We start from the raw sequence: 19,245 nt of genomic DNA, 5'->3' as shown, positions 1-19,245 counted from the left end.
AACATGCGTACTTACGTAAGCGAAGAGGAGAACAGAGAGAATCTAAGGGGAAGCTGCAGTTTGCGGCATCTGTAAACGTGGTTACTACAGATGCCTCACGGCCAAGATGTCAGGAGGTACCTACCTAGGTACCCAGGTAGGTGTGTAATACGGACTTCCATTAGACGCCCTAACTGATACCTACGGTACCTATCTCCTGCGTACTCCGCCGGGCAGCACAGAGGTATCTTGCAATGGCCGCTATCGCCGCACGGCTTTATAGCTTCTCGGAACATCTCGACGTGGCCAGCCCGACTCCGCAATCCGCCATAGCAGAAAGGCGTCATCGGCAACCCTCTCCGTCTAGTACCTACTAATTAGCTCGCCGCCCTTCCCCTCACCGAGCCACCGCCGCCTTCAAACGTATTTCTAAATATATATATAGTACCTACCGGCGACGTAGTAGCATCCCTCTCCATTGACTGGGAAACGAGAAGCAGAGCGGCTCGAAGACGAGAACGAAAAGCGCGGAGTGGCACAAGCGTGAGAAGAAGGAGGAAAAGGAAAGAAAGAAAAAAGAGAGGAAGCGAGAAGACCCCGCAGCCGCCATGGCGTCCGCGCAGCAGCAGCCGCCCGAGATCGCCGTCAACGACCTGACGTACAGCTTCCCCGACAACCGGACGGGCGTCCGCGGCGTGTCGCTGCGCGTGCCGCCGCGCAGCCGCACGCTGCTCATCGGCGCTAACGGCGCCGGCAAGACGACGCTGCTGCGGCTGCTGGCCGGGAAGCGGCTCGCGCCGGCCGGCAGCATCAGCGTGTCGGGCGTGGACCCGTTCAAGGACGGGCTCGAGGGCGTCACCTACCTGGGGCTCGAGTGGGTGCTCAACCCGATCGTGCGCACCGACATCGGCGTCGGCGAGCTGCTGCGCTCCGTCGGCGGCGACGCCTTCCCGGCCCGGCGCGACGAGCTCGTCGCCGTGCTCGACGTCGACGTCGCCTGGCGCATGCACGCCGTCAGCGACGGCGAGCGCCGCCGCGTCCAGCTCGCCATGGGCCTCGTCCGCCCCTGGTCCGTCCTCCTGCTCGACGAGATCACCGTCGACCTCGACGTCCTCAGCCGCGCCGAGTTCCTCGCCTGGCTCAAGCGCGAGACCGACCTCCGCGACTGCACCGTCGTCTACGCCACCCACATCCTCGACAACCTCGCCGGCTGGCCCACCCACCTCGTCCACATGCACCTCGGCACCATCCGCGAGTGGGGCCCCGCCCAGGACTTCCTCGACCGCGCCGCCGCCGCCGCCGCCCCCGGCACCGGCATCGGCAACAGCCGCTTGGGCGAGCTCGTCCTCGGCTGGCTGCGTGCCGACCTCAGGGACCGCGGCCCGAGGAACCAGGCCAAGATGGGCACCGAGGGGCTGACGTACTCCCAGGGCGGCCTGGGCGGCTACGGGCTCGAGGACGCGAGCAAGGCGAAGTAGGCTGGCTGGTCGCCTTAACTTACCTAGGTGTGTCCACGGGATTTGGGGGGGAGGGAAGGTCATGTGGCCAGGAATAGATGTACTGAACTTGCATTACGCGGCGTTTTGCTTCAACATCAAGACGAAGTCTACGATAAAAAAAAGACTCGACAGGCACATATGGCAAGGCGTTCGGATTGGCAATTCAAAAGGGGGAAGGGCCCCCCCAGCATTAGGAGAAACCCGAGACGGAGTGTGTGTGCTATTTGAGAGACACATTTGAGATACCCCTTTCAACAGAGGAGAAAACGTAGATAGCATTCATAAAACCGACCAGAGCACATATCGCACAATCACATCGAACTCGCTGTTTAATGTTACGGTGCTCGGTATAAGCGAGTTATTTGCGTTATTTATGCGTTACTTATTCTGCGGGGCGGAAGAGGAGTGCATTTCTTCTGGTGACGACGCTGAACGGACTCAGTTAGGGTCGAGCCGCCGGTGTCGGCGCTGCAGAAGAGTCCGCCGGCATCATCGAGGACCTCCTCTTCATCACGTTTGTCATCGTGTTATACATGAGCTGCGCGACGCCGGCCAGGCCCTTCTGCTCTAGGTAGGCGAGCACGCCGAGGCGATAGTCGTCCCAGCCCATCTTGAGTCCGCCGCTGCTGGCGAGCGCGGCCAGGCTGGAGCGGGTCACCGGCCCGGCATGCCTAGTCCGGAGCTCTCCCGTGTCCCGCCCGAGCTCCTCGTCTTCCAACTCGCGGAAATACGCTATCGCCGACAGGCTCAAGGTCGGCGAATAGGAGAGCGTGAACAGCGCCGGGAGGGAGCTGCCCATGTTGAGGCCGTTGACGTACGACGTGAGACTCGCGACGACCGGCTCGGGCACCAGACAGCCGTGAGAGTTGAGGTCGTGATGGTTGAACGCGCGCGACCGCCAGATGCAATTGCATATGTCCATCAGGAAGCCGTTGAACTCGTTGATATACTCCGGCGTGTAGTCGGAACGGGCCGTTTCCATGGCCTTCTGGAATCCTTCTTTGTACTTCGACAGTATCGCACAGAGCCGCGAAACATTCGCCGGCGACAAGGCGAAGTTCAGGATGTAAACCAACGGGGAAGGGGGTATCATGATCCTAGTCTGGGCTAGCAGTTTGGTCTCGGAGGCTAGGAATGCAACCTGCTCATAGAAATCCAGGATCCTCGAGTGGGTAGAAGTTGTGGGCGACGTCTGAGCCAGCGTCAGACAAAGATCGCCTACGTGAGTTACGAGATCCGTAAGGATGGCCGCTGCCTGCTCCGACTTCTGGTCTAGGGACGCTAGGAATACGGTCCAACGCTGAATTAGAGCCGTATAAAAGCCAAGTAGCTGCAGTTGCGAATCTACAGTGTTGTCGAGTATCGCGGTCTCCAGCGGGCGGAGAATGCCATCATAGAGTCCTAGGACCATGTTAGCATTTCTCTAGGAACAGGCCGAACTGCTCCACGCCTTTACCTCGGTATTCGAGTAATGGTACGTGTGACAATATAACCAATACCGAATCACGTCTATCACGGCCGTCCCATATCTTGAGGTATTCGCTAAAGAAAGTCAGGAAAACAGGGGGAAAGGTCTAGATTCGGACATGTCAGTCAACAAGCTTGTTCGACGGCTACGACCTCACATACCTTAGTGTTGGTGACGAAAGTCCTCAGCAATTCTAGGCCCCCGCTGAGATCTACTCCGGAATCTCCGCTCAAAAGGTCCTGCCCATAAGAAGCTAGCCAGCTGCCGGCCCTCTGGTGGGCTTCAGCATGTGGCTTCAGAAGCAGAAGCTTCTGCAGCAGTGGGTCCCCGAGGACGGCGATCAATTGATTTGGTAACTCGATCCTCTCCAGGTTATCGACAAAGCCGTCGACGTTTTCGATTTCCTCAAGCGTGATGGAATTCTATGGGGATGGTCAGATCACACACCCCCCTTCTCCCCAAGGAAGCAAGAGTATGACTAACCTCGGTAGCATTTGAGGTATGCACCTCTGGGATGAGGGCAGAACTCTTGCCACTTGCTCGATTTCGGGCTACCCGGAATGAATTTAATGGCCGTTCCGATCTGCTCGTATTTCGTGCCGCATGTGCCCGCTGGATCTGGTCCAGCCTCTCGCGCCATTGTTGATCAGGATGCTATATAATATTAGCGATTCCTTCTCTCCGTTGTGAGGACTCCCCATAACGTGCCTGGAAAGCTAACGCCCTAGCCCGGGTCGCTTCGCCCACAATAATCTCCGGATAGTAGTCTTTGAAAACCCGGAGTAGTCCGGTCACCGCAGGGTCATTCCCCGTCTGCCGAGATACGGCTAGGCTGGAAAGACATGAGCTCATCTAATCCCTAACCGTCATAAACGTCGACGCCACTTACAGGCTTTGGATGCGGTAAGGTCGTACGTGTCGACGCCGGGTAATGAGAGCCAGCAGATGACACAATGGTTTCCTGTAGTGCCCGTTAGTAAAACGAACGGGACCGAATCGCGGGCGGGCGAACCTGATTGCAGCGGTGTCGAGTAGGTTGAAGAGAACCGAATAAGCGCGCGACAGGAGCTTCTGGTTCTCTATGGCATGATGAATCATGATGAGCCATTTCAGGAGTGCCCCTTGGATGGCGAGAGATGGCTTCAACTTCCCGTGGCCGAAAGCGCCGACCACGGTCACAATAGGCTCGTCGCTAACGGTGGTCGCCGGGTAGAGATTCCGGACAATACTCCCGAGACTTGCCTGGTCTAGGAAATTCGGGGTTGTGACCAGGTTAATGAGCTGGCCCAGATCGTCCGGGAGCAGCCCTTGGTCGTATGACAACGAGGCCAGCCTCTGCACGGTTGGTTTTATGTTGCTATTCCGCTGCTTCGGCGGTAATTTTGAAGCTTTTCACGAAGGTCAGCGTCGACGCCTACGGTGCCAATGGCGATTGGGCTAAGGTCGGAAAACTGTACCTTCAACCACGTCAGATATGGCTTCCCTAAGATCACGGACGCCCTGGATCTGGGTGTCATCTTCTTGTGCCGACATTGCGCCTTAAATGCGCCTTGACGATACTATTTCAGCATTGTCGGACCTCCTACATTCGGCATCAGAGCGGCAAACGCGTTCTTCGGGAAGCTAGGACGCGTCGGTCTGGAGACAGCAAGCCAAGACTGATGATTGGATAGAATGCTAAATATGGGGCAGCGTGTACTTATACAACACATCTCTACCGAATAGACACTTAGCCGTTGGTACCTAACCCTTAGGTACATAGGTAGGTAGGTACTTATTCCCTGTAAACCGTCCCGCGTAAGGCTAGCTCGCTCTACTTATCTATATCTCAGTCTCAGAGGTACTACTTATATATACCTATATACACATATAACTATAGGCGCGCAAGCACGTAATCGGTTACGTATAGCTATAGGATAAGCCCTGCCCTAACGAGGGCTAATCGGGATATAAAAGGTACGTAAAACGGCTTTAAAAGGCTACGTAGATAACTATAATTTAATTAACTATTTACCCGTTCCTTAGATAGCAATATAGTAGTATTTCATACGTTTCGTAAGCTTATTATTATGTTATTTTATTATTATTTAACTACTTACGTTACGGAGGTAATTAAGTAACGAAAGCTCCGATAAATAAGCGGCTTAAGGTAACCGTATAACTACGATTAACGGTAGAGAGAGGTTATCGATAGGTTAAACGATTAAATCACGAGGATAACTACGAAGATAGCTACGAGATTATAAGATAAGGCGGCCGAGGAAGGAACCGAATAAGAAACTACGTAAGATATCGCGTTAAAGGACCTCCGTAAGAAAATACGTAAAGAGTTATTAATGGTTGGTCAGCAGTCAGAATAAGGAGGCTCAAGTACCATGTATCTACTACGTAATGTTAGGAGGCGTATAAAGATCGGCTTAATCCTCTACCTATAATAAGAGATAGCTTTTCTTTTTTAGATATATTAGTATAATTAGTCTTATCCCTAATCTTTCTTATTATTATTTATTGTTTACTTTGCTTTACGTACGTACCTATTAATACTGATTAATGTTACTAGATAATTAGTAATATAGATTAGTAAGGTTAGAAGAGTTATTATTACTTTAGTCGGAAGAATTATTATTACCGTGGTAATATAAGCGATACTAGTAGAATAAGAAATCTTTTATTAGCTTTTATAATCGCGAAACCGATCCTTTCCTTACCTCTTTCTTTATTATATCCCGAAATTAATACCTTATTAATTATATATTCCTAATAATAACTAAGATATCGGAAGGAAAATAGCTAGAAATATTAACCTAAGGAGCCGGTAGATAACGAATAGGCCTAGAATATAACGAACCTAAAGACCTTATTCCCGTACTTATTTTTAGACGCGAACCGTTAGGAGGACCCTTAGGAGGTTGGGACCTTAGGGACGTAGGTAACCTTTACGAACTACTTAAACTTATTATAGGACGACTAATAATAATAATAGCATAATTTAACTTATAAGTAGTTAAATGGTAATAATTCTCGGCGGAAGTCGTTAACTTGCGGTAAAAGATAATATAGGTATTAATGATAATAGCGGATTTCGAAGCCGCGGATATTAGTACCTTTAACGTCCGTACTACGGACGAGACCTTAAGCGATTACTAGGAACGGTTTCGAGGCTATAGTATAGGAGACTTTAAGCTAATGCCCGCCTTCCTTCGCTCGTTCCTACGGAACGCTTTAATAAGGTAAGGGATCTACGTGGGAAGAAGTAATGCGAAATATTCTCGAGAACTTACCGAATTAATACGGGCGGAAGGCCTCCCGACCTAGAACTACTAAGAATTCTAAACGGCTAAGGCTAAGTAGCTTGATGCGTTGGTTTAGCGAATGCTAATAATCGAAACTAACTAAGGAATAGTTTATTCGTTAATATCCGTATCCGTTCGATTAGGTAGTAGATTATCCTCGTTATAGTTCGGTCGAGTAGTAGTAGAGTTATTAGAGTAATAAACCCCTGCTTTATTCCGATAAATTACTTACGGAGGTAACCCTCCGTTTATTCCTATTAACCTATAGTTCGAAATACCGCCTAAATATAGTTTCTTCGGCTTAGATTTCCCTCTTATATTAGAACGGCTATAACCGGTAGGACTAGTAGGATCGGTAAAGAATTAATAAGGTTCGTTACTTAACGAATCCCTCCTAGCGCTTCGAACCGATTAACTTTAATAACTTAATTCCTCCGCCTTTTTTCGGGTTAATGCCTTATCGACGCTTAATAATCCCTTCCTTTCCTAATTAAACGTACTTCGTTAATAGGTACTACTATAGCCGTTACCCTTCGCGCTTTTCCTTTCTCCTGCCGGATATCTATATTTTCCGTATTTATCCTAAGGGTATTTTTTATACGGATATTAGATATATCCGCCGTATCCGCCGTACCCGTTATTAGGTTTTTAAGCTAGATATAACCTATATAACTTATGGATATTACCTTCTCCTTCCTAGCTATACTTAATAATAGAGAGGGACGAGCGGGTAAGGGAGAAAGCGATCCCTTCCTAGGGAAGCTAGTACGTTATTCCGGGCCGAGGACTTAGCTAGACCTTAGGATATTAATTCCTTTTCCTAGTAGGTTATTTAAACGAAGGATAAGGACCCGGTTAGGTCCTAAGAGGTTACGATTCCTCCTTCCCGATGGGATAATCGCGTACGCCGGGAGCTAAGCCGTTACCGCTTCCCGTACTAGGGCCGGATTTATTCCGATAATCCCTTATGTCCGTAGGTAATTAATAAGAATAGACTTATTACGATATCCTACCTACGAAAGTATTAAACGAATTATGTCCCCCGACTATCGTAGGATACTTTAAGAAGGCATAGAATAAGGAGAATAATTATACGGGAGAGGTATACGATATCCTAAAGGATAAGTTTAGGTTCTTTTTGGATATCTATTATATTATTAGGATCCGATAAATATAATTCCATGCCGTTTTCTTTATAATTCTATTAGGAAGAGTAGCTATTTACTTCCTATATAGCGTCCCTAGATATTAATATTTCGTTAATATATATCTCGCGATGGAACGTTATTTTAATACGGAATAGAATAAGGTCTAGTATTACTACGATTAAACGGCTATTACCTTTTATAATACGAAGGCCGAGAAAGATAACGAAGGTAAGTCGGACCTAGAGGTACTTTAAGTTATATTAAATAAGTTCGTTTTATATTAAAAAGTTCTCGGCCCTGACTTTAAGGGCGAGTAATAGCTTATCGCGGTAGTTTACCGAGCTTATCGTAACGTTTCTTAGCTTTAATACGTATTCTTCGAGCCATCGGTTCGCTTTAAAGATATAATTAGTAAGCTCCGTACTTTAATAAGTACTTACGAAAACTTAAAGGAAGTACGTTAGTTCGTAATGGATAGCGATAACGACGATAGTAACGGGCCTAGCTAGTATTACGTCGACCGTAAGTACTACCGTAACGATAGGGGAAGGAAGTATAGCGATAAGGAAAGGAAAGATCGGTTCGGGTAACGACGGGTATGGAAGAGAAGATACTAGGTATGTAAGAAGGAAGGGTATTAATTTATTAAATATACGGAGAAAGAGAAAAAGGAAGCAAGGAAGCGGTAGAAGATTAGTAAGGATAAACCTAAGGGTAATTACGCGATTTTCCTAGTTAATTACGAAGGGATTAAGGATATAGAGGAGGTATCGGAGTCGGAATAGGAGGCCGAGTCTAATACGGGATAACCGTCCGATAACGAATAATATATAATAACCGCCTACCTATCTAACTAAGTATTTCGATATCGACTTATTACCCTAAGCCCTTTTAACGAATTAATACTAGGAATATCTTTCGTCCTCGACCGATACGTAAGAGGAATCTTCTAAGGTATTATATCGGATATAGGTATAGTAAGGATATTTACCGCTAGAAAAGGATAATACCTCGCCCTCGCCCGGAAATATCCCGGGTAACTTAAGATCGATAATACCCGAGCGAAAGAGGCGAGTATTTAATTCGGCGATAGATTACTTATTAAATCGCTAGGAACCGTATTAATTAATACCCCCTTTAAGGACGTCGACTTTTACGTTATAGAAATAGATATCCTATTCCTTTTATTACTTAAGGATATAAACTAGCTAGGGGTATACCTTAATAATATTATTAATTAGTTAATTTCGAAAGATAATATAATAATCTTAGTTATACGAAAATAAAGGTATCCTTGGTTCTAGTTTTACGACGAGGCTTACCTCGCCGTAGCCTACTTTACGGAAATAAAACTACGACGTATTTATACCCGCTTCGGGTATCCTTTAGTTAGTAAGCTATACGATTTACTCGATAAAGCCGGACATAAGATCGACGTTAAGGACCTCGAGGCTATTAATAAATTTTATTATTATTATTAGGTTAAAGGTAAATTACTATAAAGGTTTAGGTTTACCTTAAAGGACCTAAATATGGATTTTAATTACGAGGTAGTCGTCGATATTATATACCTAGATGGGTAATTAATATTCTATATAGTCGATACGGCGATTAATTTCTAAGTAGTAAGGTTTATACGGAACGTTTCGGCTAAGGAAACCTAGGAGGTACTTAGGTAATACTAAATCGATACGTATTTAGGACCTCCGGATGTTATTACCTACGATGCCGGTACGAACTTCGATAGCGCCGAATTTCATAACGAGGTACGATTTATAGGAATCGTTTGTAAATAAGTACTAGTAAAAGTATATTAGTCTATCGGAAAAGCCGAAGAGTACTATGGTTTTATCCGTAGGGCGTACGAGATCCTTTCGGAAGAAGTTATAGGGTTTAAGGTAACGCGACTTTAGATAGTAATTAAAGCCGTTAACGATACTACTAACCTAAATGGTTTAGTACCTACGTTATTCGTTTTCGGGATATACCTTAGGATTAATATAGATTTACTACTTACCCCGTTATAAACGAAGAGAGCCTAAGTAATTTAGAAGGTAATAACGGAAGTTAAGAAGATTAAAGTATAGAGGTTTATACGGGATGCCCTTAATACGCGTAACGGATTAAATACGTTAAAAACGCTATTAGTCCTCCTAGTACTAGGTAGCGAAGTCTTAGTCTTCCGGGAGAAAGGTAGATGGAAAGGACTATATAAGGTTATCGCCGTTATAAATAAAGACGTAATAGTTATAACGTTAGGAGGTACCTCGACCTTTAGGAGTTCTTATGTTAAACTATACCTTTAACCTAAGGATAATACGAAGCTACGATAGGGCCTAAAGGTCGAACTTCCGAAACTATAATTCGACCCTACGGAATATAAGATACTACCCGACGTATACCTTAATACGAAGGAAAAGAACGACTACGCCCTGGTATTAAAACTACGAGTTACGGGGAAGATCGTTACTCCCGGTAAGCCATATAAGGCATTTAATTTAAAGGAGTTAAACGTATTATTCGACGAAGGCATCCTCTAACCCGAAATATACGACTATACGGTTTATTAAGGAGCTATTATCTTTAAGTTACGCATGGTCCGTGAAATTAAGGGTAAGAATATCCTAGCGCCGTATAAGAAATCCCGATTAATAATCTAAGGTTATAGGAACCGCGAAAAAGAATCCATTATAACTTACGCCCTTACCATTTAAAGAGCGAGCTAGAGGCTAATCCTATTATTATTCCCGATATTCCGCTACCTTAGGATAAAAATAATAATCCGAGATATTATAATGGCGTATACTTAATTAAAAACGCTAATGTAACGAACGATCTTCGTACGCCTACCATCGGAATTAAAAAATAAATACCCCGAGGGAACGTTATTACGCGTCGTTAAGCCGTTATACGGACTCGTAGAAGCAGGCATTTATTGGTTTAAAATCTATTTAAGGTATTATTAATAGGAATTAAAAATAGAACCATCGGCGTTCGATCCGTGCCTTTTAGTTACGCGTACCGAGTAACCCTTTAGAGTTACTAGTCTCTAAACCGACGATACCTTAAATATCGGTATAAAGGAATTCCTCGAATAAGAAGATAAGGTACTAACGAAGGCGGGAATTAAAGCGAAGCCTTAAAAGATACTCGAACTAGGGATAACCGAGGACTTTAACGGCTTACGTATTACTATCTACGTAAAAGGACTTACCGTAACCTAGAAGGGATAAGCGGAGAAGCTAAGACTACTAGACGTAAAAGTAACTAACGTAACTAAGAAGTTTATCGAATAGCGGGTACGAAGAGCGTATATTTCTTCGATCTATTAACCTAAAGTAGCCTTCGATTATTTAACGGTAGCTTAATACGTTAACCTAGGAGCTAAGGAGGTAAAGGCCTTTAACGTAAGAATTAAATGGTAGATAAATAATAAGGAGCGAGGGCTTAATTACGTTACCCTAGACCCCTAGGACCTCTACCTATATATTTTTATTAACGGCTCCTTTACTAATAATACCGATATAAGCTCGTAAATCGGATACTTTATCGTTTTAGGAAACGAAAGATCCATAGGCTATAATGAACTACGGATCGTCGGTAATATAGTCTACTAGTCCTTAACTAAGTACAAAAGGGTTACTCGGAGCGTACTTACTAGTAAGATCTATAGGATGGTTTAGGAATACGATATTAGCTACGTTATCTACCATATAATTAATACTATCCTAAAACGTCTGGAGTTACCTCGGGCGCCTTTAGTATTATATACTAATTCCTTGTCGCTATATTAATACCTAATCTAGATAGGTAGTACTAACGAGAAACGCTTAATAATCGACTTAATAGCACTAAGGTAATCGTATAAGAATCGGGAGATTAACGATATCCGGTAGATCCGCGGAAGTTATAACCCCGCCGATATTATGATAAAGGCATCGCTAAATAAGGCTATAAGGACCCTGGTGGAAATTAATTAAATTAACCTAAGGTTAGAAGGATAGGTAAAGAAGGAGTAACCGTTCGTAATTATTAATTAATAATCGCGAAAAGAAAACAGAGTAAGTAATAATTAATTAATAGTTAAAATAAGGAGGCTTAAGTATTATATATCTACTACGTAATATTAGGAGGCGTATAAAGATCGGCCTAATCCTCTACTTATAACAGGAGATAGCTTCCCTTCCTTAGATACATTAGTACAACCAGTCTTACCCCCAATCTTTCTTATTACTATTTACTATTTACTTTGCTTTACGTACGTACCTACTAACAGTTATAGGAAGGCTTACGTAAAACGACCGGGTATATTAACTAACGTATAAATACCGTAAAGTATTTCCTTAGGGAAATAATAGCTAAGTTAGAAATAATAAGCGAATAACGGTAAGGAAGCTATCGCTAACCTTAGTAAAACGTCGCCGATTTAATAAAAAAAGGCGACTTTACCGACGCTAACGAAGGTAAGAATAAACCTTATATTAAAAACCTAAAGACTCCGAAGAAATTAAATAAGTTAGCTATAAAAACTTAACGAGTCTACGGTAAGGACTACCGTAGGAGCCGCGAGGATAGCCGTTATTATCGTACCTTACGCTTAATCCGGCGTAAAAGCTACCGCCGCCGGGGCCGTAACCTAAGTAGCTTATTAGGAAGCTCTTCCGATAATAACTCCGATTACGATAAACGACGTAACCGGAAGATAAAGAATAGGAATAGGGATACCGCGTTTAAAAAAGACGGTAGGATTAATTAAAAAAAGTTCGTTTTTAACCCTAATAAGGACGCTTATTTTAAAGGAATCTCGAATTAAAGCTTATATCGGGATATATTTATGCTTTTTATAAAGAAAATAAGGTATAGAAAAAGGATAAAACTCGATAAATAAAACGAAATATCCCTAGCGAAAGTAATCGCCGGAACTTACCGGGATTAACCTTTATAATTAATAGTAGGCGTACGCTTAGGTACGAGGATATTAAAGATATTCGATTAAACTTATACCTTTATAGGAAAGGCTCGTTAGTAAGAGCTATAGAAATAACTTATTAAAATAAAATACGACGGTAAGGACCCGGTAGAGTTTACGTTTAAATAATAATTAACCGTTCGTTAGTATATAAATACCGGCCTCGTAATCGGCGAAAAATAATAAATTACGATATTCCTTAGCTATATATAAAATAAGGTAATTAATTAGATTAAGATCGTAAATATTATAACTAGAACGAAACTTATAGACTTATTAAACGTACTTAATAACTTCCGCGGAAAGTTCCGTAATAAGATTAATAAATATAAGGATAATAAGAGTAACGGCGGTAATAATAACTAGGCTAATAACGCTTAAGGTAAGAAAAAAGGTAAGAAAAAGAAGCCCTCGTAAAACTAATAAGGAGAGCCCCTTTACTTTAATTATAAGAAATATAGGTATAAGGCTAAGGATTACCCGAAACCGTTAAAGGAACGAAAGGGTAAGGATAACGGCGGCGGTAATAATAACGGCGATAGTATCCCCGGCGGATTAAGGGGCGGTTCGAAATAACCGTCGACGTAATATATTACGTACGTATCGTATACGCTACCTTAATTCGGTTATTACGATAATAAAGGCGGGATATATCGAACGAGGATAGATACGGTAAAGTTTTTTAGGCTAATAAACGCTTATAACGAATTACGCCGTAAGAAAGACCTTAAATAAAAGCCTATTCCTATTAATCCCGGTAATAACCTAACCATAGCTAATCTGCTAAAGGACGAGCGGCTTATAAAGCCTTTAAGAATTAACTACGGAATAAGGGCTAATACTTATAAGGATTACTTATTTTTCGATATAGGAACTAACGTTTACGTTACGAACGATTTAAGAGATCTAGACCCGAGAACGGTAGTAACGTTATTATTAGGTTACGTTATTAATATAGGAGGAGGCCTTATAAACGTTACGAAGATAAGTAAGGCTACTTATTACCTTACCGGCGACGACGGGAAATATAACCAAACGTAGCTAAATTATACGTTATTTATTAACTCCTTCTTAGTTAAGATCTTCTCGGGAGAGTTATTTTATCGTAGCGGAAGCTAGTTAGATAAGAATAATATTATAAACCTTAATGGGACCGTCCTAACGACCTTAAACCCTAAGAAACGAGGTTTCCTATTATAGAAATATAAGAAAGAGGAGCCGAAATTCCTTCCCTTTAAACGATACTAAGGAAACGCGCTAAGGTATTAATTCGGTAAGCTTAGCGAAATATTATAAGCGATATTAATATAGCTAAACGATAATATCATAAAGTAGCTAATATTATAGTATCGCCGCCTTTATTACCTTAATACGGAAAGACTTATATAGACTATTAAAAGATCGATAGAAATCGATTTAGACCTAGTACTTATAAAAACGGTGCCTTATTACGCGTATAATTAGGTAAAAATTACTAAAATACCTTCGAAGGATCCTTAGAAACGTACCTAAACTCTTAAGGAAATTACTTAATACGACCTCGGAAAGTTATAGCCTCTATCGATCGAAAACTACCGTTATTTTATATTAATCGTAAACGACGATAACCGAAATAAAGAATTTACTTAATATAAGTCTAAAGAAAAGGCTTAATAAGTATTAATAACTTACTTAACCTGAGTTTATTAATTACTCGAGGCATTACCGAGCGCCCCGGATAAGAACCGGCGACGAATAAAAATATTACGCCTTAACGGCGGCCGAGAGTTCGGCATAAGCGCTATCGAGTAATTTTATAACGAAAAAGGTATTACGTTAAATACCTTTACGTTAAATAACTAATATTAAAACGGCGTAGCGGAAAGAAGCATACGCTTCCTATAAAACGATACTAAAATAATCTACGTTTAAATAAAGATCCTTACTTACTTCTAGGATTACGTTTTCGTAGTAACGGCGTATACGATTAATAAGACTAGCGTTTCGTTCGTAAAGGAACTTACGCTATACGAGAAATTTATAAACGGTATAAAGCTAGGAAAGAATTATAAATTTAATAACGCGTATTTACGTATCGTCGGTAACCGTTACGTAGCTTATATCGATAAAAGTTATCGGGTCGTTTCCGAGAAAATAGAACTACGTAAAGCCCGCGTCGTTCTTATGGGTTACGAAGGAAAGTATAACTACTTAGTCTAGCTCGTAAAAGGAGGTCGTTTCTTAAAGACGCCTTACGTTATTTTTTACGAAGAACTAAGAGATTCCGAAGGGGCCCTAGACCTAAGGAACGTCGTTAAGTCCCTACCTAAGTACGTTTAGAAACGGCTACGGCATCGGAAGAAAATCGCGGCGATTAACGTTCGTAATAAGGATAATAATATCGTCGACGAGAACGTTATAAACGAAGATAAGGGTAAAATACGCTCCCGGAAAGGGCGCCCGAAGAAGAAATTACCTTAGATTTATATATTAGAAGTACTACCTAAGTTAAATAAGATACGCTCCGCCTTAGCGCTAAGCGGCTCGTAAGAAGGCGAGTTAAAGGGAATATCTAAAGGCGAATAAAATACGCTTAAAATCGCGTTTAGAAACGCGCCTTAAAAGGAGCTATATTATATTAATACGCTTACTACCGTACCGTAGGAGTAAAGCCATAAGTAAATAATATTAGTAACGGTAGGCTTATTTAGGATAAACGAAAACGAACCGCTTTTTAAGGAGGTAATAAAGGAACTAGAGCGTAATCTTTAGACCTAAGCCGTTTTTAAGGAGATCCGAAAAAACCTAGAACGTAATACGTTTAAGTTTATATAACCGAACGAAGTAATTAACGGCTATTTTATCGACGTTAAATAGGTTTTAAAGAAAAAGTTTCTATTTAACGGAGATCTCGATAAACTAAAGGTACGGATTTACGCCCGAGGATTTATATAGAGAAAAGGCATCGATTATAACGAAACTAAGGCGATAACGGCGAGGGTAGTATCGTAGAAAATGCTAATAACGTTAGCCGTTATTTATTAATAATATATCCTTTAAATCGATTTTATTACCGCTTACTTTAACGAAAAGCTAAACGAAAGGATCTTTATGAAATAGTTCCTTATATTAAAGGAGTATTTCGAGGCTTATAAGAAAGAGAAATAAACTTATAATTACGACGAGCCGAAGATTATCGAGCTAATTAATCCGTTATATAGCTTAAAATAAGCTAGAGCCGCGTAGTAATAGCGTATAAAAGGCATTTTAAAGAAATACGGTTACGTTTTATTAACCTTAAACGACGTTATTTATATAAGACCCGAAATAAAAGACGTAATCGCCTCGTATATAAACGATTTCTTATTATTCGGACCTAAAGAGGAATAATTTTATAAGCTCGCGAATATAATTAAAAAAAAGGTTAAGGTAATTAACTTAAGAGACGTTAATTAATTTCTCGGGGTCCGGATAAGACGATCGTTTCCTACGGAAAACGTCCGGCTCGATTAATAATAATATACGGAAAAGACTTTAAAGGAACTTAATTACGGCGATACGAAGCTATATCCGTTACCGTATAACCCGAAGAATCGGGACGCGGTCGTACCGAGAGAGGCTAACGATAAGGCCGACCTACGAAAGGTTTAAAAGTATACCTCGTTAATAAGAAAAGCGAACTTTCCGGTATATATTACGAGGCCTAATATTAGTTACGTAGCTTCGACCTAGGCGCGTTTTATAAATAACCCTTTATAAGAATATTAAACGGGAATTAAACGCGTAATACGATATCTTAAAGAAACGGTAAACCGAGGGATCCGGTATCGGTAATTAAACGAAAATTACCCTTATAAAAAGTATAACGAGATAGGTCTTTACGGCTACGTAAACTCGAACTACGCGGGAAATATCTCCATAATTAAGTTAACGAGTAATTACGTATTCTTTATAATAAGAGCCCCGATCGTATAAATATCGAAGCTTTAATTAATAGTTACGCGAAGCTCGGGAAAGGCTAAGTATATAATCTTATCGACGGCGGTAGTAAATACCGCGTAGATACGTAATTTCCTTACGGAATTAAGCGTAATATCCGTAGGCTTTATTACCCTACGATACGATAATACGACGGCGAATACGTAGGTAAAGGAAACCGCGATAAATAAATAAAAGCGGTATATCCGAAAGAACTACTACTACGTAAGGTAAGAGGTAAAAGAAGGATACGTTAAGCTAAGATACGTATCATTAGCTAAGAACGCAGCTAATAGGCTTACGAAGCCCTTAAAGGCGAAGAAATATTAAAGGTTTATTAAGTTACTATGTCTAAAGGATCCGTAATAACCTTAAACGAAATAAATATATAAATAAAGTAACGAGGAAGGAAAATACTACGGAATTAAGGCCTTACGTTATTTAAAAGCCTAACGATAGCCTTACTTAAGTTAAGAAGGCGTATAGGCGCGTAAGTACGTAATCGGTTACGTATAGCTATAGGATAAGCCCTACCCTAGCGAGGGCTAATCGGGATATAAAAGGTACGTAAAACGGCTCTAAAAGGCCACGTAGATAACTGTAATTTAATTAACTATTCACCCGTTCCTTAGATGGCCACAATAACTATATATATTATATATAGACATGCGCTTATAAATAAGTCGCCGGTCATCAGCCAACCCGCTTCCTGCTTACGCATGCCAGGTAGGCATCTAGGTATAGGAATATCTACGATTATGCCTTATATAACTTAAAATACCTCTAGGTACCTACCCGGTAGGTACCTCCGGGACCACCTAAAGTAAATCCTCGGCCCCCACCCCCCAGATGTACCTGCCTAACCTAACCTTGAGGTACCCGCCACGCGCCATATCGTATAGGTAGCTTCTGACGTTTCTAACGGACCGCCGAACCACTCCTGATTGGGCACCCGCCTAGAATACGCCCCAAGGAGCCGACGTATAGGCATATGGGGGCGTATGAAGTAGGCACATACCTACCTCTAGGTCTGGGGAGGTTATCTCAGTTCGCATGTCAGTTGGGACGTGGTCTTCGGACGCTAGAATGAGAAAAATCTCAAGATAAACTGGCTATGCTGTAGGTAGTTTATCATATAGGTGCGTGTACCTACTATTTACCAGTCCTAGGAGGAGGTAGCGAGGAGATTCAGTAGCCGTTGCTATGCCATGAGCCTGAGCTTAGTTAGTCTGCAAGAGCCGTAGTATCACGATCTCTCCCCGAGAGGTCACGAGGGCAACTCTTGCACATACCTAGGTCCGTATTGATTAACAGTTGTTGAAACACGTCACCCCGCCGTTCCTAAGCTGGATTCGGCCGCCGTTCTATAGGTATTAACGTAGCTAGATTACGATATGGTGTTGCGGGTATAATAATTTCCCCAGCCTCTCGGGATGTTCTTTTCACTAATCAGTAAGCCATTACTGTTCTACACGCTTTATGTGTGAGTTATGTTAACCTGATCAGCGTAACTACTAAAGAGAAATCTCAGTATGAGTCTCTAAGGCTACAGAGGAAACGTGACCGCCTATTAACTTGGTCTGAACCGGGTTCTAGGGGAGCATTCTGTGTTATGACGCTGTGGTTCCAGAGCAGATCTAGCGGGGCTGACTAGGCGAATTCTAGTCTCCGTCTCGCGGCAAGTATGCCGGCGAGGCCTGAAGGAGGCCATCCCAGCTCCCCTTGTTAGTAGGGGCAGATCCTTTGGCTGTCAGACGGGCTAGGCAGCTCGCTCCGTGTGATGGCATCTTAGGGGGGGGGCAGCCTGGCAGAGAAGTTGAGGCCACCGGGCGGGTCCCAAGCATAGCGAATAGGGACGGCTCCGGGCTTAGCAGATGACAGCTGAAAGCAGTGCTTGCCTTGAAGAGGCCGTGATCGTCTCTGCCTAGAAGATCCAGGAACCCAGCCGCGAATGAGCGAGGCTAGCGTGTCACGCCGGTGGTCACCCGGACGAGGCAATATGGGAAGTGGACGTACGCGCAACTAGCAACCATCTCGAGGTGCGGTCGAGATATAATATATCTAGGTCTGGTGGCGGTTCCCGCATAGTCTGAGTAAGTGCTTAGCGGTGTAATGTTGTGTAACGTAAATTGAGTCTTTGCACGGTGCCATATAAGCGCGGGTGGGACTCGAGATTCGTTTTTATTTCCAGATCCAGGCCGCCCTCGCGAGATTACCTGCTTTATATCAAACGTTCTTTGCTTCTTTCTATTTCAAGAAAGCAGGATCAATTTATAGGGACCCATATCAACCAAAGCCCCCTTACTATCCACCAGCCGTATAGGTTCGTAAGCTGGGAACAATTCCGCAGGCGGCGGGCATGGTCGGTATTATGAAAGAGGCAAGTGGTTGGGTGACACGGGGATGCCGTAGTAGGACCACAGCATCGCGAATGGCCGAGCACGCGACGGCGGCCCGACCGTGACGCAGGGACGAGATGCTCGAATTAATGCCAGACTATAGGTAGGCTACTATCGAGCGGCAGTATATAGTTATCGCCGACGTCTGGTTTCTCGCCGCTCGGGTTGGCTATAATACGTGAAATGTGTAGGCGACGGAGCCGTACCCTTAAATATTAATAAACGCCTACCTATATAGGCAATAGATGCGAAGCCCGATCTGCTAGGTTATAAGGCGCACCTTAGATTTGACAGGCCCTGCTGTAGCCATCTCGGTAGGCCGGTACCTGCCAGGCAGCCCGAGGTGCTAAGCGCTATACCTCCCTGAGATAGGTAGAGGCAGGTACGTTCGCTAGGTCCTTCCGGCAGTACCTACAGGTACCCATGACAGGAAGGCGTACCTCAGAGGTGCCTAGGTACCTATAGTAGGTACCTAGGTATGTATTGATATAATACCAGGTATATAGCTGTAGGTACCCACCTAGAGTGTTTAG

General features: G+C 43.2%; 2 protein-coding genes across 2 annotated transcripts; one reads left to right on the top strand and one right to left on the bottom strand.

Annotated features, from left to right (window-relative positions):
- Positions 1-147: 147 nt before the first annotated feature.
- Positions 148-1,812, top strand: GGS23DRAFT_569973 (P-loop containing nucleoside triphosphate hydrolase protein). The gene has a single exon (XM_051516481.1). It carries the CDS (start codon positions 588-590, stop codon positions 1,455-1,457), a length of 870 nt encoding a protein of 289 aa, XP_051371593.1. The 5' UTR covers positions 148-587; the 3' UTR covers positions 1,458-1,812.
- GGS23DRAFT_569970 (Mis6-domain-containing protein) lies at positions 1,813-4,589 on the bottom strand. The gene is made up of 8 exons (XM_051516480.1): positions 4,404-4,589; positions 3,959-4,334; positions 3,836-3,907; positions 3,655-3,778; positions 3,430-3,600; positions 3,108-3,368; positions 2,935-3,052; positions 1,813-2,879 (listed from the first exon to the last, which is right to left on the bottom strand). The coding sequence occupies exons 1-8, from the start codon at positions 4,477-4,479 to the stop codon at positions 1,921-1,923; spliced, it is 2,157 nt and encodes a 718-aa protein (XP_051371592.1). The 5' UTR covers positions 4,480-4,589; the 3' UTR covers positions 1,813-1,920.
- Between the last annotated feature and the right edge of the window lie 14,656 nt (positions 4,590-19,245).

This window comes from Durotheca rogersii, assembly GCF_024521655.1.
Source record: "Durotheca rogersii strain YMJ 92031201 chromosome Unknown GGS23scaffold_11, whole genome shotgun sequence".
In the NCBI taxonomy this organism is placed as follows: domain Eukaryota; kingdom Fungi; phylum Ascomycota; class Sordariomycetes; order Xylariales; family Xylariaceae; genus Durotheca; species Durotheca rogersii.
The sequence above is the reverse complement of the archived record's forward strand: the minus strand, read 5'-3'. Positions and strand labels throughout refer to the sequence as shown.